Source organism: Chroicocephalus ridibundus, chromosome 6 (assembly GCF_963924245.1).
Source record: "Chroicocephalus ridibundus chromosome 6, bChrRid1.1, whole genome shotgun sequence".
Taxonomy (NCBI): domain Eukaryota; kingdom Metazoa; phylum Chordata; class Aves; order Charadriiformes; family Laridae; genus Chroicocephalus; species Chroicocephalus ridibundus.
The window spans coordinates 31527071-31554494 of record NC_086289.1 but is presented as its reverse complement, the minus strand read 5'-3'; the positions used below and the strand labels follow the sequence as shown (position 1 = coordinate 31554494).

Here is a 27424-nt window from a genome sequence, read left to right as displayed (position 1 = left end):
AGACGATCTCACATGTGCAGAGTATAATCGCAGAAGCCATATTTTTTTCAGGAAAGAAGTAAAACTCAACACAAACTGAACAATCCAGTCCTTGCATACATGTAGACAGCCTGTTCTGCAAACAGTTGTATGTGTTTCAATCGGAGGTTATATTTAGCCTTTACAGGCCCTCTATTCAGTCTAAAGATAGAGCACTTGGCACACATATGCATTTTGCAGGATAGGAGCCGACACAGTCCCGCAGGCCTTCTGGCATGGATGGTATCGGGCTCTGCTGCTTAAAAGTGCCTCATGCAGGTGTTTCCTCACATCAGGCAGACCTTTCTGCCACAGGATTCAAACTCAGGAGTCATTCTGAGTATTTTAGATAGGCTATAAATTCTCCAGTTCCATTCTTAGGATTACTCATTTCTATCTGAATTTCAAGGAGACTATTCACTCATTTAGATTTACGCTGGTACCTCAGTTCTTGCGTAATTAGAGAATCATGTGCATGTCCTTTCACTGACAAAGAAAGTAATAAAGTTTTCATCTTTATTCTCTATTATTTAAAACAACACAATCCAGATTCTATAATGTAAACAACAAAACAAAACTCAATCGACAAAACAAACTTCCTTCTCTCCTTCCCCCCCAAATGAAGCTTTTAGTTAAGTTTTAAGCTGTATTTTTTTTAAATATACTGCAATGAAGTTGCTGAGCCAGTGAAATTAAGCCCTTCTACCACTGTCACTACACAAGCTAAGCCCATAAAGGGAAGCAGCCAAATCTCACTAACTTTGTAGTTTTCACTCTTGTCACTTAAGTCTAGTACGCGTTTTTTCAATCACATCATGTTATAAACCATCAAATGGTTTTCTGATGCAGCTGTCTGAAGAGGCCCTAAATGTCTTATTGTTCTCTGACAAAACCACAAACATTCAAGATTTCTATTATTGCTAATTAGCTAATTTTCTGTCTGTTACTGTTGCACAGCAGGAGTTATGAAACCAGATCCAAAGTGAACTGGCTAAATTATAGTAATCCAAACGGAGAGTATTACTGGATACTCCGTAAAAGCCTACAAATACAAGGTCTGCTTCAGTTCTGCACACAGAGATGGACAGAAAACACAGAAGTACTGAAGAACGGGAGAACGGTGCCAAAAGGTGCACCACTATGAGCTTGGGAGGGAAGTGGACAGTCTGAGATTCCACCAAAACAAACCCAACGCTTCTGTCACCTAACAACATTACTACAATTACAGCAGCGTAACATCTTCCTGTGGCCAGTTTGTGGTTACTGAGAGGGTTCTGTACTTGCCAAACTCACTTGTCTCTGGGGTTCCAACCCCTTCTGTTACCATCTTTTGTAATTTTGTTCCTTTCCAACGGTGCAAGTAGGATTTGAGAGAAAGAATACTTAAATAAATCTGTCACCAGTACTCAGTCAACCCCATTAATTGGCCAATAATCCAACATTTAAAGTCTCCCTCTTTCTTTGCCTCCCACCCTTCCTGGTGCACGGCTGCCCTTGTTAATTCCTCTTTTAGTTCCGTAATATATTGTTTCGCTTAATTGCGGCTTGTCCAGATTTCGGTGACTGCACAAGATGGGAGAGAATAAAAGATATAAACCACCACAAAGACTCCCACAGATACTACTTTGTACAGCAGGGACAGAGTATATCACCAAATATTGCTTGCTAAAGGGAGAGAGAACGTGCCTTGGGCACCAGAACTATCATCTGCAGTCTGTGCTATTTTTTATTTATTTATTTTAAAATTTGATGAGCTTTTATATACTTCCATACAAGGTAATCATAACACAGCATCCTTCATGCAGAGCACCAGGGAAGATCTTCACTCAAAATTAAAGCACACTGCTGTTCTTTCAGCCAACAGGATTTCTATTACACCACAAGTGCCTTGTGGGGTATCCAGCTAGGTGTTGGTGCTCAGGCTGCGCTGACTTATGAACACAATGCCAGAATTTGACCTTTAATTATTCTTCCGCAGCAGGGGGGATTCATATTCCTACTTAAAAAAATAAATGGCAGACAGACAGTTCCTTCCTGTAAAGATTCAGTCATTTGAAGGATAAAGGTGATTACAGAGAAGTGTTCGTTCTAGTTAATGGATTATTCTTTTCTTAACAAAGTTTCCTTGATGTTATAATATGGCTTTTGGAAGACACGATATATCTTAATTCCTGTTAATGGCAATGTCAAATATTTTAATATCAGTGGGTCAAAGCGAAATGACTTTCAAAATCACTGAGGAGTTGCATTAGGACAAATGAGATCTCTGGGTTATGGTCCGTAATGCAAGGAAGGCATTTGGTATTTCAGAGACTGAATATTTCTGGGTCTTTTTGTTATAAGCGTAACAATCATTCTTCCACGGCATAGTTTCTCTATTTTCCTCACTCCGCATGGGTTCTTTGCCACAAAGATATTTTGCTGCTGATATAAGCAAATAGTGGCTAGAGGCAGACCAGAGGAAATCACGATCCCATTGGAAATGAAATTCAAGCCAGCCATAATATATACCAGAGCTGAATTACTATCCTGAGCTCCCTTCCAAGTCTGCTATGTGACAGCTGAAGATTTATCCAGCCAAGGCTTCGATTCTTACTGATAGATGAGATAAGCTGCTGGGAAATGGGGACCATCAATAGTTCCTGACCTCGTAAGGCCTTCCAATGATGAACTAAACTACTGCCTCCAAAACAGTGTAACGGCAGCTGTATTTCCATTCAGAGCTCTCCCATTTCAGGGAACCATCAATGAAATTATTGCAAGACATATCCCCACTTAATTTTCTTCTCTTTCTTGAAGCCCTCCATGAGTCTGCCATATGTTTGTTAGAAATAGCCTATTTGGGTCTTGATTACTAAAGTGAGAGATATGAAAAAAAAAAATATCCAGTATTAAAAGGATCTCTGTAGGACTCACTGTTCCCCAGTAATAAGACTAATCCTATTTATTCAATTTGTACACAAAAAAATAATGCATTATTTCCATTTAAACAAATGCTATAATAACATGATGAATATTAGATCACTCTCCAGTGGAATTCAGACATCCAGATTACATTCCTAATGGGCTCTGACTCTGAATAATCCAAATTGTGAAGCCTTTTTTCCTCCACTTTTTAGTTAATTCTTCACAGTCTAATGATGCCTTTGCTTCTAAAATGATTGAAGTAACTCTTAAAATAACTCCCGAAGCAACAGATCTAAACATTAAATACACCGGGAAATAAACGCAGAAGGCACAAAAGTCCTGCGCAGCACAATTCAAGGAAGAGCAAAACTCTGCTACCTATGCACACCTCTGGCCAGGAAGGGAACCTTGCATAGCTTGGCAGCTATGCTAGACATTAAAAACAAGTTTCAGAACCTTACTGAAATCAACGCAAGATGCCTAGTTTGTAGTCACACAAATATCTTAGCGGTCCAACAGTGCCCATGTCTCTGCAATTTTTATACAACGGAACAAGCACAGCCACCTCATCTTGTAGGATGATGCATTAAACTGTAAATTGCTCAGCTGCTGTGATAAAAGAACCTCACTAAATGGACAGTTTAATGTAAAGCCATAAAGGTAGTGTATCACTCAGATAACTTCAGTATATACTGAGTGTACAGCCTGGGGTTCTGCTCTGAGCCCAGACAACTCCAAGTGCTTTGAGATCCACACAGTTGAGGGGGTCTCCACAGTTTCACACCGAGTACTTCTTAAGAGAGGGAGTATTGAGATGGAAACTTGTACAATAGCAATCCCAAGAGTCCTTCACTGACAGAAAGTCATATTTCTTCATTTTCTACAATTTCCTGATTTAATAACCTCCTAGGCAGACTACAGAACTTATCTTTGCATCTATCTCCACCTGAAAAAAAAAAAAAAATCAGTCAAGCTTTGCTTATCCTTCTTGATCATTGCCCCTGTTTTTTTCAGCTAAGGAAAAGTATCTTGCTTTCCTGCTTGCTGTTACAAATTAACAGATTATCTTGCATTTCCATGAGGGCTCAGAGAACGGCCCTTGTGTTTAATTCACAGTATGAATGATACTTATTTCATATTCCACGGAGATCACTGCAGTACAGACTGTTTACAGTCTGAACTTGTCTTTTCAAAAAAAAAAAAAAAGAAGGAAAAAGAAATTGTGGCTTCACATTTAAATGCAATCTTGGATTGCACGGATCAGATCTTTCCAGTTCCCGGATGCTGAACAAAAGGCTGGCCCTGTCTTACAATTTTCCTACATTACGTATACACAAATGCAGTAGTGTACCACTTTACAAATGCATGAATATATCACAAGCATATGAATACTGTGCAGGAGTGGTAATAGTACGAATTTATTGATAGACACACCATATGTAGAAAACCATTTTGACCCTCAGGGCTCTCTCGAAATTACATTCCCTGCCATACTTTTCCTTTAAAAAGATTTCAGGAGTTTTACATTCATTGTGGTCCTCAAGATTAATCCCTTCTACAAAGACAATGACTAATAACGTTATCTCTTCTGTAATATACTCAGCCACCATGCTTTACAAGCAGAGGAGAAACAAAAATAAAGCTTCAGAGTACATTCAGTCACTGTTTATTATCAATCAGCACAGAAAAGGAATAGTCCTGGCCAAAGCGCCAGCCCCAGCCTATGGGTGCTGAAGAAAGCCAGCAAACCCACCAAAAAGCTTTGCCATAAGAAAAGAAATAAAGCACAGTATCTAAATACAAAACATAAGAGGAGCAGAAGGAATGGGATTTCTGTCTCAATAAGGAAGACAGAGCAGTGATGGGTATAACAAAAATATTCCTCCATCCAGGAGGAAAGCCAAAGTCCTGCCCAGGATGGCATCAGAAAGATTACTAGGAGGGACCAGGCAAAGGCAGGAAGGGAGCAGAGGCAATACGTTCCCTTGCTTCCATATATGAACTCATGTATACATTTACTCGCAAACATACACACACTCCTATACCAATTCCCTTGAAATCCATACATAAATATAGGTGTGTGCATCCATATATGTGTAATCTCTCCCTCTCCCCTACCACTTTCCATGAAAGACAAGAGAAACTGGGAACCTATTCACCAAAGTTCATCACATATTGAGATATGTGAATATATTTTCTCAGAATGATACTACTACTGCCTTAAGCCCTACATACAACCTCCCGGACAGACTTCTATCCTTCTGCTGTTCAATTTCCAGCTATTCATTTATTGAACAATTTCTAAATGGATGTATAAACATTCACTCTCTAACAAATGGGAACTAAAGTGACTCCCTTCTGGAATTAGTTCCTCAGATTCCCTGCTCAAGTACACCAAATCATCCTTACATTTTTCCTTGTAATTTGCACATGCCTGAACAAACAGTTTAGCCTTACGCCACGGCTTGAAAAGTCAAGAGATTCAAACTACCATCAGTCAGGGAAAGAAAGTCCAAGAACTTAGGACCTTCTACAGATGACATGTACAATTTTCAAAGACCTCTCTGTTCAAAATGAATTAATTTGCACCCTCCAGTTCCAGGCTGCTGAACTTTGCACTGTCTTTAGACAGTGTGAGCTGTATTATGAAACATTTCTCTGTTTCAGAATATAAAGGGGAAAAAACAGAGTCACCAATAGCCACTAGCCCCTGCAAAGTTGAGCCTGGAGACTGTTACAATGAGTTGAAAGAGAGACAGTAAAGAATGCACAATGAATGCCTTCAGGACTAGATTAATAATCACTTTTGACCAGATGACTGAGCTGAAAAACCAGTGGAAAACTGCTTCTAATAAAGTCTTTAATTTTTTTGTAAGCTTCCCCCCAGAAATATATTTCTGAAGTCTTTTAAAATACAAACTGATTTTAAAAATAACTGCTTTGAATAATGAGTGCAAGACTTCTGTTTTCAGAGTATCACTCCATGGTATTTTTGATTTTTCAAAAGAACTAGCATCCTGTCTCTGCAAAACATTTTCAAACTATTTGAAAGGTCAAAATTATTTCCTTAACTTGCCTTGAATTTATGAGTGAGAAAAGTTGCCTGAAACTTACTGTCCAAAGATCTCTGACTGGCTTCTACTGCCATTGACCGTCCAGGTAGGTTAGCACTCATTCAGATTAAAGGCTTTAACATAACTTTAAGATCATTTGTATATCATATCAGGCACTGTCCCAAAAGTATTTAGTGAATAGCTTTTATGGGAAACAACCTCTGTCCACTGCTCCCATAAACCTGCGAGGAATTAGGGGGAGTTAGAGAGGGGGAGGTCTTACTTCTGCTATTAGCACACTTACTCATACACCTTAAAAATCAAAGTACTAAAATTAATTTATAAGTAATAATTTGAAGTGAAATTGACTTTCTTTAATTACATTTACTGTTATATACTGTGATGAATTACTAAATAAAAAAATACTATCAAAAATGACAAAAATCCATGCTTAACTTAAGTAGGCCAATTACCTTAAGTGCTGCTACAGTCAGAAAAGTGATTCAAGGATAAACATGGGAACACACAATGCCATTTCTTCAATAGCTTCCAGATCAAATTCAATGTAACGGTCAAAGGGTCAATTTTTTTCCCCTCTACCCCATGGCATCACAAACTCCCCATGGGACTTGGAAAACTTGGCTGAATGCTTTCTTTTCTAGCATTCTCTGCAGCAGCAATGATGATTATACACAGTTATGAGACACGCTCTTTTCACGGGAAAGCTTTCATGTTTTCCAGGTAGAAACTGAAGATTTTATATTAGTCTGGAGTCTCAACATCCAGCATCCCTAGTTATGTGTGAATAACCAGGCAGAGCAGAATTTGTGTAGAATAAATGCTCCAAGGATTCTGTTCCCTGTTGGATGAAAAGGCTCTTACACCCAGTCTGTTCCTCCCTTTATTATCTTACACAGCAGCATCAAGGACAGATGCCCCAGGATTCCCTCCCTAAGTCATTGCTGTTGCAGACTGATGACCTTAAAGAAGTTATGTTTCTCTGTGGCTGGCTGCTTAAACTCCATACATTTTACTATTGAAACATAGCAATTGCAATTCAATCTTCTGTGCAACAGTTCCAGCTGGGATGCCCCAACCAACCGAGAAACACACACAAACTCAACCATGTAGCACATGCAGAAAAAGTGTAACACTTTCTGGTAGTGTCAGATTTGCTGAACAGGCAACATACCAACACATGCAGTTGGTTCAGCACTTCTCAAGCGCCAGATTCCCTGTATTTGCATTAAACAAGGCATGCTCACTGGAAAAGCCTGTAGAGAAATATGGCAGCCCCAGTGATGCAGAAGTGGTTGTCTGGCAGCTGAGATAATGATGCAGGGAGCAGAAGATAACTTATGCTACACTGACAGGAATAAAAGAAATCTTAAAGAGAAAGTAGAGTCGGTAAGATGAAAGTAACTTATGTGCAAATGTTCTATTTTGCTTTTGTTGTGACAGCCAATGCTTTGCATCACAACTAATTTGCACATGGATTACGTAAAAGCATGCATTTCTCAATTTTCATTACCATATTCATTTGCAAATTAAATAACTGCAAGAGTAATGGCCTGTACAAAGGGACCTTTACAAAGGAGAGACCATCCCAGGACCAATAGCTAGTTGTAAAACTATTGATAGCTTAATTGCTGTAACTTCCAATCCAGGGTGAGGCCCTTGACAGGCAGGACTCCGAAATAAAGCTGCCGTGTAATTGCTGTAGGAAACAAAACTTCCCAGGAAACTCATCACATTGAAAACCCAAGTGCTTTCTACACAGATTCATCAGGAAGCATTCAAAATTAGTGTGGCTTCAAGAATCATAATAAAAAAAAAATCTCTAATCTTTAAAAGAAAAAAAATCAATAAATCGTGGGTTTTCTTTTTTCCCCCTGTAGGAACAAAGTTCCATAAATGGATTTGAAAGGTCCAAAATTCTTCAAAAGTTTCTTCTGTAAAACTTTTGTACAACACTTTTCTAAACCACACAACACTCACTTCTTGACACCAAAATTTAAGAATAAAATATTACAGCTCCCTTTCACAGGTCTAATACCATTTTCATTGACAAAATGGAGTCATTAAAAAAACCTGTTTTATCTCACATTTTGTGATCTGGGTATGTGCGCATGTATTCAGGAAAGCAGAGAGACTTAATATGACCGCAGCGAAAAAGTGTTTTTCAACTGTAAGATTAATCTAGTGAAAACATAGCTATTACTCACGTTTCTTTTCAGAAACATGACTCGGTATTCCTCATTGTTTTCATTTTCACATCCAGCTTCCAAAATTCTTCTCAAGTCCTTCCTCTAACCATACATCTTTTTATTTGCTCACCCTAGACGCACACTTTCGATGTTTATTACCCAACTTCATCCTACTGTGGGGGCAGCACCCACTGCTTTTAACCTATACTCATTTTACAGCTCGGTAAGATTCTTTATGAAACTTGCCACGCTACCAATTTTTGTGTCAGAAAATTTGATTACTGATGCTTCTACATCCAGGAGGTCAGCACAATAAAACATTCAACTTCCCAGCAGGCCTTTACACACTGATATAATGTACGTAGAGGCACAAAAGCTCTCCTATAGAAGAAAAAAACAGTTCAAAACACATCAGTGCAGCTGAAGCTTTCTAGGGTGACACAACAGATCTGGCTTCTGTTGCAGGTTCTTCAACAGGTGGGTAGACCAATTTCCACAGAGCATTGCCTGACAGCCATTGATAACCTTGGGTCAAATGCTTTTTTTCTCCCAGAACACTCATGCCAAATACCATGATTTAGCACAGGATTTTCACAAAGACATTTAAAGTAAAATAGTGTATTTAACATGACCCTGGTCCCTTGAGATCTTACTGGAATTGCCTTATTCCTGAACATGCCATTTAATTCTGTTGCCTAAAGAATTTCTAAAGAAATTTCAAACACCACTTCAGTTACACTGGGAGGAAGGTTTTTCTTTCCATTTCACAGATGGGAAAAGGAAGCACACAGGGGCTAGAAAGCCTTCTCAAGATGACATGGCAAAGAACAGCAGGGACAGAGAGTGGGCTCAGTCTGTCTCATTCTGACCTCGAGCTCCAACAGCTCTACAACATATTAGCAAGAGAGGAGACTTGTTATCTTAGCTATAACTTACTTGACTTAATACAGTGCCTAACCATCATTATCATATCAGGCAGCAGTCTCATCAGCAGAAAGCTCCCATTGCGATCAAGGGGGAGTAGATTTCTGTGCATCTTCTGAAATGATGCACAAACCGTAAATGAGAGAAGTGGAAAAACAAGGGCTGAATCATGAAGATGCAGTATCTACGTGAACCTTGATCTTTCCTTGTACAAATACAGGAGAACTGTATGGATATATATCAACTGACCTTTCCCCCATTGGTACTGCTCAGTAGGAGAACAGTGTATCATCGAGAAGAGTTTGAATTCTGCGACTGTCAAGTCTGTGGTCTTTGAAAGGTCATTTCTCAAGAACCAAGCTATTACCCATTCCTTGCTATTATCCATTTCTTCACCACAAGTGATTAGATCTAAAATCTGGCTTCAGTTAGGTGGAATGCCACAGTTTATGCCTTGCTTTTAATAATTTAGCAATCTTCTTCTTTTAATCTTTCCTATGAAATCTCTTTATTTCTTATTACAGAATTTAAGGCATTTTACTGGAAAGGTCCATATTATTTCATATACTATTGTGCATACAGATTGCTATCTGTAGCTTCAGTGTAAAACAAGGCACATTTTATCATAAGCACAACAATATTAAGGGTTGTTAGACTGTTCAGTGACTAGTCTGTATTTCTAATTGCTAAGTCTGTTACTCTTCCTTAATTTAGCCAGCGCAGAAATTATAATCCAAAATGTTTGTTTGATGAGGGACAAGTAATTCATGAGGTAAATAATTTTCAGCTCCAGCACAGCATTACTATAAACATGGGACTTCTTTAAATTGTGCAATGTTATTTTGTCATCAGAAAACCTAACTGTTTCCACAAGGAGGACACCAAGGGATTGGCCGATTTTTAGAGATCAGCAGATGGACAAATTAAAACATTACTCAAGGGGATAGTATAACTTCCAGAGAGCAGGTAGAGGAAGACCATACATTACAGTAAACCACAAAAGCTCAGTACGTGAAACTCTCCGTAATCATAAACACATGTTCTTCAAGTGACCTCGCTCCTCGTGGGCAGTGGTCAGCTCCTGCACATTGACCGGGGAAGCGTTGCTGGCGACGCGTAAGCACGGCTCTGCTGAAGGTAACTAATGAGGGCAGTAGGCATGCCCTGGGACCCAGGCTGCTGCTCTTCAGCTCAGCGTGCACTATCCCAGGAACGAGGTTATTTGTCCCCTATTCACCAATGCCTGCCCAGAGCTGGCAAGGGTCAGTTGGCTTCTCTCCAGCAACTCCTCCCACCGAATTCTCACAAAAAAAGTCCTTCTAGTAGAATTAATATAAGAGGGTGGTTGCATCCGAGAGGAAGAGGAGAGGAAACAGCTGCAATACGCAACATGCTCTCCACTGGAAGGAACAGAATGCCTGTGGCAATTTTCCACCTCCTTTAGTGTCTGTCTTACTGGTACAGATTGAAGGTCAGTCTGTGATAAATGGAAAAGATAAATTTGATCATAACTGAATTTACAGAGCATGTGAATTAAGGGTTTCAGGATTTGGTACAAAGATGTTAACCCCTTGCAAAAAGGCAAACACCCACAGATACACTACAGGCTTGCTACCAGGGAAAATGGGTGACAGCAGTTTGTACATAGAGCATCTGGGGTGTTACCAGGGCCAGGATTCCCAGTGGTTGAAAGATCCCCAACTCAAGCAGTTTTGAAAGGTTAAAGCTACAAATCAGCAGGAAAGAAACATGGGTAACTATCAAAGGACATTTACAAGACATCCTCTTAAGAATTTATTTATTTTTTTTTTTTCATTCTTGGAACTAACTGCTAGAATAATGCTAACTTTTTAAGCCCAATCCTTTTCTACAGAGCAACTTTCTCATCACTACCAGAAGGTCACCAAAAGAACACGTACCACACACATCATGGGTTTTGCTTTCAAAGTATTCACTGGTCAAGCATTACATGGGACAGGAATTACATGGCGGTTTATTTGCTGGGTTGCTGGATTTTTGAGTCTACAGATTAACTGTACAAGTATCGAGGCATCCTTCTCATGCTTAAAATAATTCTATATAATTAAAAGGATGTTACAGCCTCAGTTGATTTCCCACTTAAAACCACTCTCATCATCTTCAGTCTACCTGTTAAAGAAACACCAAGTGACATCTCTGACAACTGAGAACAGAAAGCAGCAACCAAGGCTTCCAGAACTCATTCGAGCTCAGGTCCCTTTCATCAGCCCCCCCCGCCCCCTTTTTTTCTTTTAAACCAAGAGTACCCCAGCTTCAAAACAAGAGATGTTATTTCTCTCTGATTCACCATTGAAAATCTGTCATTGTATAGAGCAAATGCAAATAAAGATCTGTTTTGCCATTGTGGAAGACTATGTATAAAATGTAAACTATATGTGCAGATACACATAAGATTATTTTTCCAACTGCAGTTTAACCTTAATTTCCTTTCTTTGTATTCTGTTCATAGTACGTCATCACACCAAAAGCATACGCATCACATTTTACACCAAAAGTGTTTGTGGGGTTTTAAAACATACTACAGAAAATTTATTTTCCCCATTACAGATCATATATCCTAAGACGAGAGTACTGAAAATACCACAAGTTAAACATATGGAACAGTGCTCATATAAGTTGAGCACTGGGGGGGGGGGTGAGATTAAAAAATGTTATGCACACAATTCCTTTTCACTCTGAGAGCTTGTCACAATGAGAGATTTATTTTTCATTGCTACTCTATGCCCATCATAAGGTACTAAATTTTCTTGTGCAGAGACTCTTTCTCCTCAAGTTTCAGCCCAAAGTAAAAGTTTTTCTGAAGGAAATGCATCAGATGTAGTCAAAATGCTAAGCCTACTTTTTGGTTTAATGCCAGGAATAATATCACTATGAAATTTAGTCCAAATGGAGAATGGTGTGAGGAAGCATGTGAAAAAAAGATACGGTAATAGTTATTGTGGGAATTAATTTTTAAAGAGAACAGTACTCAGCTTTGATAGAAAGCATTTTCTGGGAATGGGTAGAGGCCGTGTTGAACTTCCTTGCACAGCTATGTGACCCCTGCCAATCAATGTCAACACTTTATTAATATTTTACTGAAAAAGTGCGAGATGATTCAAACTTTGGCTGTCTTGGTAGGTGTTGCTAAGCAACTTTGCTGCTTATCTGAGAACTAGTTTTCACAGCAACCTATCCTTCAAACCAAAGGCCTGCATCCACTTGAAACACTTTCCCCTTTGTCAATGAAGATCCCACCCCTCCCTTTATATTTTCCTCTCCGTTTCCCACTTGAAAGAAATAAATTTAATAGTGTCTGAAATTCTCCATTTTACTTACCATAATCACTGTCATAAAATACTATGAATTTCTGCCACCGCAGCTCAGTGACCAGTTTCAGCATAACATCATTGAGGCGGACGGGCGGACGGGCAGCCAGCGTGTACTCCTCCTCCTCCAGGCTGGGGTTCAGGTGGCAGGCGGTGCGTGGGGAGCCTCCCGTGTTGCGCTGGACAAAAAGGTGTGGGATGTGCATGGCATCCGTCAGGGACTGCAGGGCGTTTGCCGAGGCACAGCCAGTGGACGTCACTAAGGCTAAGATCCCCAGGGTCATCAGGTCGCAGGCTGGAGAAGACAAGAAATAAATAAAGCAGGGTTAGAACAAGCTCAACAATTCCTTTGACCAACCTAGATGCTAAGAAGGGAACAAGACAGGCTTTGCCCTTGCTATTAACACAGATTTCTGTTACAGTATCAGCTGAAGCCTTTAGAGATAGGTCCTGTACCTTTACAGTAGGAGACAGTATCTGCAATCCATACCGATAAGACAAAGTTAAGGACAGATAACATTACTCCCGTCATTTCTTCAAACAGGAGCTAATGCGATTGGACATTATGACCCTTGCTTCAGGTCATTACTGGTGGAAACAGGAATTTAAATCCCATCTTTTAAAACCCACTTCACTGCTTTCACCTCTTAATCATTGTTTTGCACACTGGATGAGGACTTTGGACAATAAAGAGCAATTTCAGTTTCAAGGATTTGTCTTATACAATAGACTTTTGAAGGATTATTAAATTGATGAAAAAACATTCACTGTGTGTCTCAGAGCAATGAAGAAACAACAAAGGCACTCATTAGAACAAAGGCAACTTGTGGATGACTAAACAATTCTTAATAACACTCTAGCTGCCTTTAAAAAGATCTAGAAAAGCACATGCCATTTAAAAACACAGCATATACGTTTGAGCCCATCTGCTTTTGAGAATGAAGCGTTAGGTGAGTTTGAGACACAGGCCATGCTGGTTGGGCAGCACTGGGCAGCCTTGCTCTGCCGCTCAGGACACGGGGCAGCCTCTCGCATGACTCCTCCAGGTAATTGAAAATCAGCTGAACCTGATATTCAGCTAGGATTGGAAAAATGTTTCCCCAGTTATAACTCAGCAGCTCTTCTGTCAGTGGTGGTGGTAAGACTACAAGGCTGATGCCCATTTTCACTAAACCTCTTGAACAAGCGGCAGCAAAGTTGGCCCCTGAGAGCTCAGCACAGCAAGCGCTCATAGGTGAGCGGCTGCAGCAGCCCCAAGGGTCCCCCAGGGGCACCTTCTCATCCTTTGAGGAGGGCTGGGGGAGAGCTCAGGGTTTCATTAAGTGTTTCAGTCCCCAAGCAACCACCCACACAAGCAGAGCCTGCCCAAAGGAAAGACTGCTTCCCCAGGACAGAGGCCCACCATCACAAAGCCAGACAGGAGGTGACCAGAGACGCTCCACAGCCCAACTGCAGCCTGCCTGAGCTTATAACAGTGAGTAAACAAAAGAGCCTCCGGGTGCAATTCAGAGCCCCTGCGGGCCATGCAGAGTAGCTGAGCGGGAAATTTGGCTTCCAGATGGAGAGAGGAGGCTGCCCACACTGGTGCTTCCCAGTGGCACGTGCTGTGGGACTGCCGGGGCACGCATCCGGTGCGATCACGCAGAAGAGACACATTGCCACCCTGCTACTGACCATCCACTGGGGGACATGGACTGAGCAGAAAGGTAGGAAAGTGAACACGATGTATTAAAAGGATTTATTTTTCCCCCTCTAAACACTTTTAAGTATAGCTCCACTTTCACAGGCCAAAAAGTCAAAGGCAATGGACAGGTTATGAATAATTAATAGTAATTAACAGTTAATTATCAATTAATATTAATTACACAAAGCTACAGTAATTAAATACATTAAACTGTTTCTAATGCAACCAATGAACCATTTCACCAAATATCTTCTTAGACCAGACAGAAAATAAATACATTTCACTTTGATATGGGATAACAGAAGGAAAATGTTTGATCTTCTCTATGCACGGAATAGTCAACATGTATCCTAATGCAACGGAGAAAGATGAAGTGCTTTTAAAATTATTTCCTTGATGGTCTTTACAATAAACATATGTCAGCTGCATTATCTAAATTTACTCTGTGTTGATTATAGTTATATGAAATTGTTCATTGTTTTTTCTGAGAGCTGACCTGATTTAGCAGCAGGGAGGCATTACATTTGCCAAATGGGAGACCCAGGTTCGGGAACAGATTTGATTTCCCAGGCTTCTTGCCAGAGAAAACTGAACATGTCATACAGGTAATTTATTTAGTCACAGTAGGGGAGGGAACAGAGAAGTGGGAACAGAGGGAGAGAACAGCAGAGCTGAGCTATAAACCCCTGCAGAGATCACCAACCAGCGAGCTTTGCTGTCACTGAGGGTAAGAGAAGCAAGCCACACGGGTCTGTAGGAGGAACAATTTACTTGCAAAGCAGACAGAAGGAGAGAAAAAACAAAGCCCTTTCTGACAGGAGGCTGCATTCAGAGAGTCACTTATTTGTGGAATACAGAGCTGATGGCCAGTTGTATAACAAGAGATAACTTCATTCGGTGGTTGGCACTAATCAAAAGCAGCAAAAAGACCGGAGATACAACAGACCACAGCAAATGGACCCCCTTATCTGCCAGCACAGCCCACCGAACACAGCTGAAATATCTCAGCAAAGACTGGTTTGGGTGAGGCATTTTCCCAGTGTTTTGCAATTTGTGTCAATGGGTTAAAATGAAGAATTAGTCAATACGCTTCTACATTCTGATATTTTGACAATTGATTATGTTCTGCCTGAAGGCATGTGCTACACAGTAAGTGTTATCTCCTCTTGCCTCTCTGTTTTGAGATGGTAGAGTAGGCAATAAAAACGGGAACGACCAAGGAAAGTTTTCATATTTTCTGAATTGCTTGCTTTAGTCAAATAACAGAACGTGAAATAGAACATGTCATATTTCTAATAGAAGACTTCCACTATATAAAAATACGATGGATTCCAAGAAGTTCAACCTCTCCACACTCGTTACACTGAAGGGCGAGAATAGGCTTTTAGCACATACAGGAAAAAAAAGTATTACTTTCTACATGAGTAACGGAATGGGGAACAACTACATAGCAGACTCCAATTCATTAAAAAAATCATTAACTCTTAAGACATCTTGAAATTACTGAGCAAGAGAATGTTCAAGGATTATTCAATACCAAAAGAAAACTCTGGTGACATTTTTTTAGGATTTCCCCCCATACGCCTGTGCTTTCTTGCATAAAAAAAAAAAATTTGTGACAGACATGCTCACCAAGCCAGTGTCCATTATTTACCTGAACTCATGGCTAACTGGGGAGGTCCCAATGGACTGGAGGGTAGCAAATGTAGCACACATCTACAAGAAAGGCAGAAAGGAGGATCCAGGAAACTATAGGCCTGTCTGTCTGACCTCGGTAGCAGGGAAGGTCATGGAGCAGATCATCTTGAGTGCCATTACATCTCATATAATGGACAAGCAGGGGATCAGGCCTAGTCAGCATGGGTTTAGGAAAGGCAGGTCCTGCCTGACGAACCTGATCTCCTATGACAAGATGACCCGATTATTGGATGAGGGAAAGGCTGTAGACATTGTCTACCTGGACTTTCGAAAAGCATTTGACACTGATCCCCATAGAATTCTCATGGAAAAACTGGCAGCTCATGGCCTGGATGAGCATACGATCTGCTGGATCAAGCACTGGCTGGATGGACGGTCCCAAAGAGTGGTGGTCAATGGAGTTAAATCCAGCTGGCGGCCGGTCACAAGTGGTGTCCCTCAGGGCTCAGTGTTGGGACCATTTCTGTTTAACATCTTTATTGACGACCTTGATAAGGACATAGACTGTATCATCAGCAAGTTTGCAGATGACACCAAGTTAAGCGGGAGTGTTGATCTACATGAGGACAGGGAGGCTCTACAGAGAGACTTGGATTGATTGGACTGATGGGCCAATGCTAACGGTGTGAGCTTCAACAAGGCCAAGTACCAGGTCCTGCACTTGGGCCACAACAACCCCATGCATCGCTACAGGCTTGGGGAAGTGTGGCTGGAGAGCTGCCTGGCAGAAAAGGACCTGGGGGTTCTAATTGACAAGCAACTGAATATGAGCCAGCAGTGTGCCCAGGTGGCCAAGAAAGCCCATGGCATCCTGGCTTGTATTAGGAATAACGTGACCAGCAGAAGGAGGGAGGTGACTGTCCCCCTGTACTCAACACTGGTGAGGCCACACCTTGAGTATTGTGTCCAGTTTTGGGCACCTCAATACAAGAGAGATATCGAGGTGCTGGAGCAAGTGCAGAGGAGGGCAACAAATATGGTGAAGGGCCTGCAGAATAAGTCTTATGAGGAGCCATTGAAGGAGCTGGGACTGTTTAGTTTGAGGAAGAGGAGGCTGAGGGGAGACCTCATCGCTCCCTAAACTACTTGAAAGGCCACTGTAGAGGGGTTGGTGCTGGTCTCTTCTCACAGGTAATTAGCGATCGAACAAGAGGGAATGGCTTCAAGCTGCAGCAGGGTAGGTTTAGGCTGGACATTAGGAAAAAATTCTTCCCAGAAAGAGTGGTTAGACACTGGAACAGGCTGTCCAGGGAGGTGGTGGAGTCACCATCCCTGGATGTGTTTAAGACTCATTTAGATGTGGTGTTAAGGGATATGGTGTAGGGGAGGACTTTGTAGAGTGGGATTGATGGTTGGACTCGATGATCCCAAGGGTCTTTTCCAACCTAAATAATTCTATGATTCTATGAGAAAAGATGTGTAATTTTCTATTTTACTTCATACTAGCTATGGATTTTCAGCAACAATCAAGCATTCTTGACTCTGTGACTCAGTAAATCACTAATTCTGTATGTCAGTTGCAACTTCATAAGCACTCAAAAGAACCTGCAATTTTTGCGCATGAATTTCATAACCCTCATCTTGATTTCCTTAAAGCTGAAATACAGAGATTGCAAGTACCTTGGTTCATGTCAACCCACTAACATAAGGAAAAGGGGAATCAAAACACCCCAAGACCTTTAATGATCTTTAATTACTATAGTTGTAATAATTTAACATTGTTATAACTAAGATGCTTTCATATTTATTTATCCTGTAGATAGATTTACATAGATGAGTTTCAAGAAATAATGCTTTCAAAGTATTTGTTCCACAGATAAAGACACAATGTTCTAGCAATCCTGTCCCCAGATTTCACTGCTATTTGTACAGCAATAGTTATTAGTTTATTCTACTGAATGCCTTCATCGCCATCAGGCTTCATTTTAAGAAGATACCAACGTCCTACAAGCTATATAGTATGAAATGTGCACTTTAACATAATGAAAACATGAACATGACAATGCCTAAAGAATAAATCTGCATTCATCTATTTGAGTAGCTTAAATTACATCACGATAGTTGTTCATTAGTGTGGACTCCGTCAACCGACCATCTCTCAAGCTTGCGTATTTCCCAAATTATTGTTTCATCCAGTTTTCAGTTGTTTCAGTGAAGTACCTCTCCTAACGTATTATTTTGAAGTCTGTTTTCAGAAACTCCCCTTTCCATATCTGCTTGACATTTTACATCTTGAACTGTTACTTCCATTACAGAGTTTCACAAGACACTGTCTGCTCTCTTCTCCATCTATTGCCTTGGCTTTTTCCATTTAGCTTCTCCGTGTCATCCCTCCCATGATGTTGGCAGAAGTAACACAAATTAATATATTTTGGGCATCTTCTAACATCCATTTGTCTAACTCGACTTTTACATCATAGCAATACATACTGAAAGTTTCTCTCATTCTGTGACTGACATCTCTAACTTCAGTCATATCCCATTAAGACCACACTTAAGCCTGGAAGAGCAGCTATTATTTTGCAGACTGCACGTTATCCATATGACCTTTTTTAAGCAGTGGAACTCCTCATGGCACACGAGATGATGCAAGGAGTCTGCTTTGCTACAGTCATGTTTAAGGTCTTGCTCTTCTACCATTGCCTTGTGTATTGCCATGCTATTTCTGAAGACAGGTGCAGATGGCAAAGTCCTGATTTGGCACCATCTTCATAGGGATATTTGCATTAAGAGCTTTAGCTCAGATCACTCTGTAATTAAATCCCCCTCTCTCCAAACTGCAGGGAATCAAAATACTCCAAGAGAAACTGTTATCTTGCTCCTGGCAACATGACAATATGACCATCTTTCAGTCTCCCTTTCAGTGGCTTCCTATTATTCAGAAAAGGGTAGAAACTTGTTCCTTTGTTTCCACAATTATCAATAGACCAGCTGCCACTGTAATTGCGGATCTAACAATATATCCACCTACTGGCATTCACACTGCCTCTTCAAACTTCAATGCCTTTCTGTCTCTCACTTCTGTGTATCACTATAGCTGGTCCTACCCACTTTGGACACCATCTGATCATATCTGATAAGTCCTCTCTGAACCGTTTTTTATTTTTACTTGAAATTCTTTATTCCTTTTCAGTTTGACTAACCCTTAGGAGCTCTTTACTGCACTGCAAATAGAGAATCATCCTAATCACAAATAACTTGCATTTTAAAAAAATTCACTGTTTGAAAATTGAGAGGTTGCAGCTTTTTTGCTCAGAAAGATTTTCAAATGAAGAAAGAGAACTTCAGATCTGGCAAGAGAATGGAAATCCAGCCACACTGCATATACCTGATATTTCTGGTGTAGTACTCTGCAATGAAATGATTAACAAAGTTGGCAGTTAAGTGTTTGTAATTAGGTTTCAAAGCTACCGTCCTGCTGAGATGAGATGAGGGAGTTCATCCTTGCCTTCATGCTATTGTCTCAGTCAATCTGCCAGAAAACTAATTTTTCACATTGTTTATCTTTGAAAACCAGTAGGGAAAAAAAATCATTTTATCATTAAAACATCAAATTCCAGAAAACACAGCAAACTGGGGATGGGGGGAGTGGGGAATCCATTTCAGGAATACAAATCCTAATATTCCATGAGATTATCAAGGCCTGTAATTTATTCTGCTGAAAGTGCATAGTTAGCAAATCTACCAACCAGACGAGCAAGCAGATACAGAGTATCATGTTGTATATACAAAAAAAACCCACAAGGAACTAGCTATTGTATTATTCATGTGCACAAAATTTAATCAGCAACTTGGTTCATTAGTCAATTTATATATAAACAGATACACATTACAAAAGTTTTGGGTGAACCACTAGGATAGCGAAAAATTAGGAGCTAAAAATACATCGGTTCAGAAAGCTGATAAGCTGTATCTTTAATCAAGATGTAAGGTCTGTGGGAAGCACATCCGTAGAGGTATTCTTAAATTAAATGGAAAAAGTCCTTCCAGGAGGTTTGTCTGGAGCACCAAGATGAGATAGAAAGGATGACAATAGAAGGAAGACGACTAGGAAAATTAACCCTCTGCCCCCCACAACCAGGGCAACTCCTACTATTGGTGAATTAAGGACAACATCAAAATCGGTCATCTAAGCACTAGTTCAACCTGATGCTTCACTAAATGGGGTTTCCCCAAATAATATTTTTTCCTTACTTTACATTTTATGACGTTTGCTTACTCTTCAGCTCCTTCATTAACTGAGAAAGACAATTCATAATGAATTTGCATCATTGGCACCTAATGTTATGCTATGCAGCTGTCCTTCCTTTGGATATTCAGCAATAAACATTCTTCTTTGTTCCGTTTCTGTAAGCTTTTACTTACCTTTATGTTCTGCACTTACACTATGTTTCTTCAAATAAATATTTATTATTTTTGTTATGAAAACCCTACACAAAGCTATAGTTACTTGTCACAGAATAACTGTTAATACAGAGAAAAGATAAATGTAGACAGCAAAAATCTTTTATGTAGGACTTCTATTGCTATATCACCTTATACGTAGCAAGGATGAGTATTTCTTAGTCCATTACACAGACCTTCAATCGAAACAAAATGCATCTTAAAACAAGAAAGCAATTTCACAATTAGTCCACTGTGGTTTGATGCAAAAATCAAAGCAACCAAAACCCCTAACTACTCCAACTTAGGCACGTATGGGTTTTGCATATAACATTTGAGAACAATAAATATTTCCTCCCTTTCATTTAAACAGCTCTTCTTCTGCATCTGGGACCAGGATACAGGCATTCTTAGGTCCCACAGTCCTTGATGTGACTATTTTGAAAGCCACAGGAAAGTCTGACATAGCCTCACCATAGTTCCTGATGGCACCCGGCTTGCTAGCATTCAGAGCTCAAACATGATGCCAAGTCTTCCACCAGAGATGAGAATTTCAAATCATGAAAGTATTCCCCATGTATGATAACGCATTGTGAGAAGGACCTTGGAGAGCATCTGTGACTAGCCTGGCCTTCAAAACACAAATGCGACCACTGACGAATACTGCGGAGACTCTTGCAATAAACAAAAAAATAAATAAATAACCAGTCTGAGAAACAAAGAGGACAGATCATGCCTGAAGTTTGTCAGATAGATAACACTCTTTCTGGACTTTGCAGAAACACAATGTAAACATAAACCAAAAGAACCATGTACCCAACACAAAGACAGAGCAAACTCTAAAGTTCGCCTCCTCAAAACCCCAATTTTCTAGAGTGTCACATCAAACAAACCTCCCTACATGTGTCCTTTTTCTGAAGCCATGAAACCCATACTGGGAAGAATTCACAATAGGTAAGTGCAGGGCTCTCTCCAGTTGCAGGAAGCCAAGTACACCTTCTCCTGCCAGCTCATAAGCTCAGAAAGAATGTCAAAATCTGACACACACCCCATATTGCCAGATCATCTCCGGACAAGATGCTGATGCTTTCCGTTGTGTAAATATGTATGGTGTAATGTCCTTAAGTAATTTGCAACAGCAATAAAACTTGGGGCCACGGTCCCTAAAATCACAGACTTACAGCACCAAAGCTAAAAAACAAATAAGCCAACCTGTAGCAGGATCATTAGCATCTACACACAGACAAGACACTGCCGGAGAGGCACAAACTACCATTAACTCCATGAAAATTAGAGAAGCTCATTGCTGACCTGTGTCAGGCTTGAATTTTTCATTTTCAGGGAATTATGGAGGAAAACTGGTATTTGACATTGTGAGCCATCCTTGGTATTTTTTCTGCTACTTAGTCTCCTAATAACTACCAACCAAAACCATTCCACTAGATAATATATTGAAAAAACTGAATAATTACCATTTAGCCTGTTTTAGAATTCTTTCTCCATCCTTCGTTATCTCTTTTTTTTTTTTTCTTAGAAAACACGAAACAAAGGAATCTTAGGTGTTTTTCTTATCAACTGAATCTTAGCAATGGGAATAGGGCTGGTCGGTCAGTTGATAAATACTTCCTTTTTTTTCTTTTAGAAAAGCTTATCATAAATTGAACGAGTAAATTCCTATAGCTGGACACTTCACTCTCCAACTTAGGTAAAATTCTCAACGGGACAGCTCAAAGCACTTTGTGATCCAAAAATTAGATATGCATCATCGCTTACGTTTTCTAATATAATGATGATTATTTCAGTATGCCATCAGTTATGAGGAAAATATTCCAGAAAGCCAGCACATACATTCAAGACAACCTGTACTTACATATATTAGGGTGCACATTTGAGTGTATGTGTAATCAGGATATCAGAACATCCTTGACAAAGCAGCATCTAAAAACACCTCAAAAGCCAAGGAGAGCATGAGATTTTGAAGTGTTTACCAAAAAAATTCAGAAAAAGTGTTATTAAAGATTCTTCCGCCATTCTTGGGCTGCCTTTTCATTGTTTTGCCAGCTTTCACCAGTCTAAGCTCAACAAGGAGGAAAAACAGGAGAAGGGAAAAAAAAAGAGAACATGTTTTTATATGGTTTTTTCCTCCAGAAACATGCTAACCGTTACTTGCAGAACAGAGGCACACTGGTGATACTGCCTTCCTTATGCTGCTTTGCCCACACTGCCTGTTTACCTCTTACCTACCAGCTTCAGGTCAGAAGCTGGCTCCATCCCCTCTGTGTCACTGCTCAGAGCACGAATGGGGTGCCTCATTGCTGCTTGTTGACACTGGCTGCTTAGGAGAAGCAGTATTTAGATCTTCGACTTGCTTTCAACTGCATGCTTTACTACCTGATGTCTTGTGGGCCAATTCTCAGCATGTATAAACTGTCAGAGCTCCCCTGACATTACCAGAACTGTCCTTTACCACTAAGTAATAGTCACTGTGCCTTGTTTCCTCCGTTACACCCCCTTGGTTCAGCATTTTCAGTAAACCATCATCGTTGGCTTGTACACACACAGACACATCACCTGGTTTTGGTATGAAGGCTGCAAAACACTTATTTTATAGGACCTATACTGAACACACAAAATTGCTTAAACCCTTTTCCTAGAAAGCATATTGACTGCAACAATTGGAGGTTTTAAGCAATTTCCCTGGAAAAGCAAACCAAAAAGACTTTTCAATGCATGATAACATTCTTTGTGTCCATATCAATCCACTAAACCAGTAGCTGCCATGCTTGAAAAGTTAACCAGAAGCAGGAAGAGGGGCAGTCTAGAGCACTCTTCTGTTCATGTTTATGCAGATAAAGAAATTATTTCAAAATGGTAAATAATATACCAAAGAGAAGGAAAACATCAAAACTAGAGCTGTGGCTTTCATTTAATTTATGGGAGCATATTAATAGCTCTCTTCAGTCTTTAATAGTCGAAAATAAAACATGAAAGTGCTCTCACACCAAGCACACAACTAAAACTGCTCTACTGGCAAAGCAGTTTTGTTTCCATACAACTGAGTGATGCCATCAAGTGGTCAACAAATGCACCAGTTGTTTTCCAAGTAAGGTTTTTGAGTTAATCTTTATTGAACAGGCTACATTTTGCACGGTAAAAGCTACCACCATAAAATCAGTACAAGACATACTTCACTGATAAAAGTGCATTAATTGAGAGCACTAGTGACAGATAAGAGATGGCCTTGTTTTCACAAAGACAGATCTGATACTGCTCTCCAACTCCTCCAAAGAAGGTAAGAGTCTCTGAGAACAGAAACAGCTTCATAGTTAATAAACTGCTTTATGGATGAGTTTTGCTTTTGGCTTTGCAGTTGGGTGGATTTGGAAGACCAAATCAGGAAAAATTGCATAAGCTACATATTAAAAAGCAAATAAATAAATAATGTTTAAAAGTCAGATAACAATTTAGCAATATGAGTAGTTAAGGATGTGAAACATCACAGAATTTAAACATTTTCTCATTTTCTCTGAATTAATAATAATTTGAAAAAATAAATCCCTAAAGCAGCTAAACAGTACCTTGGCAGTACAGAAATCCTCCAGAATAACCGTACTTCTGTTTTCTCAACAAAATATCATTCCGTTAGTAATGATTTTCTCCCAGAATCACAGCTTGGCATGAGGTTTAAAAATGTGACTAAGCATTTCTGGTACTTTTGAATAGAGCAAGGTTTTACAGCGCTACTCATTAATCACAATGGCACCAATACTATTGTAAGGCACTAAGTAGAACTGAACCAGCTTTGAATTGGTTTGGGTTTTTTTTTTCCCCTTTTCCCCCTTCAACACTAGTTCTGAGGTAGAATTAACTGCAAATCATCCCAATTATTCATGGGACATAAACAACAGCTTTTCTGAATTTGATTTCCATTCTTTGCAAGTTCTTCCATAATTATGTTTTCTTTTGCCCTTCAGCACAGAATAAACTACACTTTCCCACCCTCTGTTTCTTTCACCTGCCTTTCATTATAAATCATAACCATATAAAAGTATTTTTTCACACCTTCATTAGCATTCTACAGGGATGCTTGACTTTGCCTCCTCCTTCGGGACTATTTTACATGTACACGCTGAGTATTATTTTAACGGCAGCGTGGCTCGGGCTCAGTTCTGGCGTGCACAAAAGGAAAACGCTCTCCTGCCATTTACAAAAAGCAGTCAAACGTAGCAACTCTAGACAAGCTGATAAAACCTCCCAGTTCTTTGGTACCAAGAAACTCATTTGGATTCTAAGCAGTATTGACAAGCAAGGAACATGTTAGCCCTGCTTGCCTGTCTAATTAGCAGCAATGATCCATATGCACAAGAAGTGCCAATAGAAGTTTGGTGGGGGGTCTCCCCCTCCCTTAAATTCTTCTCTCATGCCTTATGCTGAAAGCAGGAGGGATGAACATCAGTCTAAGCATCACGACATTGCTTCTGAACTAACTACAAAAGATTTCTCTAGTCTGTTGTTTCCCCAGCACATTAGAAGCACATGCCACTTGCTGCACACTCCCACTCACCTAGAGATTTTAAGGAAACAAAAACACTGGCGCGTGATCTCTTTTCCATAACCAATCTGCCATTGTGCCTCCATAAAACACCCACTTGAAAACAACAAATTCAAACAACTGCAAACATCACTCCAAAGCAGCGTGTCACATCCTCTGACCTAAACATTAAGCAGGAGACTTAGAAGGGAGCCTCCAGGGTATATATAATACTATTAGGGCTGCTGCGTTATGAGAAGCTAAATGTTACGAGACTCAACGTAAATTTATAAAAGTGAGCGTTGCCTCATGCACAGACAGCAAGTTCCATACTCCGACAACGAGCTCAAGAAACGCACAGCCCTAAAACTTATCCTTCTCATCCTCTCTATGATCTCCCCCCTCCAACAGCCGTTACTTCTGCCAGCAAAGTGGCCAGCAATATTATGTAAGGCAGATGAGACACCAAAAATCAAATCATGTCTCCGGGAAGCACGCCCATGGTGAAGGAGCTAACTTATCCAAACAGCATTCATTTATTTATGCCAACTGCCGAAAGTCTTGTAGTGTTTATGAATCTAGCTGTGACTCAGTACATATTTATAGCATATATTTATTGACAAGTTTTAGGGGTTGATCTATTGAAAGTTCCCTGCAATGTATCACATACTTACAATTGCATTCAAGGATTATGCAAATATCCCAAGCCTAGCAACAGTCTAAAGCCGCTATTTCATTTTCTAAAATCAACTTTAAAAGGAACACTTTCTTCTTTCCTCATCCATGAAACACACAATGAATGCCAAAATTATTTTTGCTCAGTACTAAGAAAAAAATCCTGTCCTCACTCAGCACCAGTATTCTTTACCGAAAAACCACTTTGCTTACAGCTCTCAAACCCCCATGACCATCGAAGTGCTACAAGATGGGCAGTATTAAAATTCGGCAAACCTTCATTCTCCAGTTTTCCTTTTAGTAGTTGCCCTAGAGTAATTTCAGACACCACACAGAACTTTTTAAACACCTAATAAAGCTACCCTAAATTAATGGAGTATTACTCTGAATTTCTCTTTCCCCTTCAGCTCTGCATGAATCAAATCAGGGAAAAACATCAAACCCCACAAGTTTTCAAGAGTTCTCATCTGCATACATGAAATTAGCCAGTTGTTCAAACGTGTTTAACACCTGATAGTTCCCACTGTGAACCTTAGGACAGGTTTTCAAATAATCTCAACATTTATGCACCTCTTACCCAGAGGCTGCTTGAAGACCAGGCTACTTCTTTTAATGCTTAAATGAGACCTGACCTCTTGAAAGTTGCTCCCATTATGGACTGCACGTTTAATATTTATTTTTTTTACTTTTATATTTATTTTTTTAACCAATTCAACTTCCATTTCTGTGGATAACCAGATATTACACTATGCATAACCAGGCTTACCTCATGCCAGCACAGATACAGGATATTTCTTTAATTTCATATTATTCAAAATTGTTTAAAAATTGGTATAATTAAACCTTGCACCTAAGGTTTCTCTACACATGAAAGTGTGTAGCTCTAGGGAAGACGCTAATTTGAAAACTAACAAGGTATCCCGGAGTGTTGGACAGGTTTGATAGAGGGGAGTGCTTTTTCACCTACATCTACTATGAAGGTGGAAAATTCAAAGTCACACCAAAAGGCAAATCAAGAGAGTCATTCAGCGGCAGTCAAGCCTCTCTCTTTGTGGGATACATTTTCTTTTCATGTTCCTATCAAACAGCAATACAGAGTTTCTGAAGGTTACCCTCCCTCTCCGTTTGATTGCACACGTCTCCCCAGCACACAAAGGCCACACAGCAGTATGCCCTTACTGCACTTCCATGTGGCCACCCATGACAGTGCCAGGGAGACCTGGAGCATATCAAGCAGGACGACATGGCTCAGAGAGCAACGGCCAAGAGCAGAACACCAGTGTTTTACTCCTCAACCTTGCTAGGGAAGAAAAAGGGCTCGCGGAGGAGTGGACAGTCTGACGTTTTAATACCTGTTTGCACAGCTGGTATCAACAGAGCTTTTAGAACCATGGAAACCTCTTTCAAGATCAAGGACTCCTGGGAAGAGACAGGGGTGTACAAGCATCTTTGCCACCAGGCTGGCCAGACCTGTGAAGAGAGCTTTAAACTAGGGGCAACAGGGAAGGGAAATGGCAGCCAACAATCAAGTGAGGAGGTGGGGAACTAGTTTGATGAGCAAGGGCACAGGCTCACGTGCATGAGAGAGACCTTGAAAACAGCAGAACAGGACAGAAAGGGGCCACGCCAAGTATACACACACAAATACAGGGAGAACATGATGGGGGAACCTCTCACACCCCCTTGAGAAAACAGCAAGGGTTGGTGCAGTCACAGGGCTACAATCCCCCAGAAACGTGGTGGGATCTCTTCCAGGACTGGAGTCCTGCAGTGACTGCAAGGGTTTTTTATTATTTTTTTTAATAGAAGAGTTTTATTTCTCCATTGTTCAGCTAGTGACTGGGTTCTAGGAACTCACTAAATTATTGGTTTTTAAAAGCACCTGAATCATAGCTGTGAAGGAGTCTGGTAATGTAATTCAAGTTTCAGAGAGCTATTCAGAGCAAATTTTATTTATTTTTTTTGTGTAAGCCTTAAAATTACTTGCTAAAGTGACC

The 27424-nt window shown here is 40.1% G+C and overlaps 1 protein-coding gene across 5 annotated transcripts in view; it reads right to left on the bottom strand.

Moving 5' to 3' along the window:
* GRID1 (glutamate ionotropic receptor delta type subunit 1) overlaps positions 1-27424 on the bottom strand; it is a 549421-nt gene that overhangs the window by 311123 nt on the left and 210874 nt on the right. For all 5 annotated transcript variants that reach the window (XM_063337940.1, XM_063337939.1, XM_063337936.1 and 2 more), the window contains exon 3: positions 12467-12751. In XM_063337940.1, coding sequence (XP_063194010.1) covers positions 12467-12751 — 285 coding nt within the window. The remainder of the gene's footprint in view (positions 1-12466; positions 12752-27424) is intronic.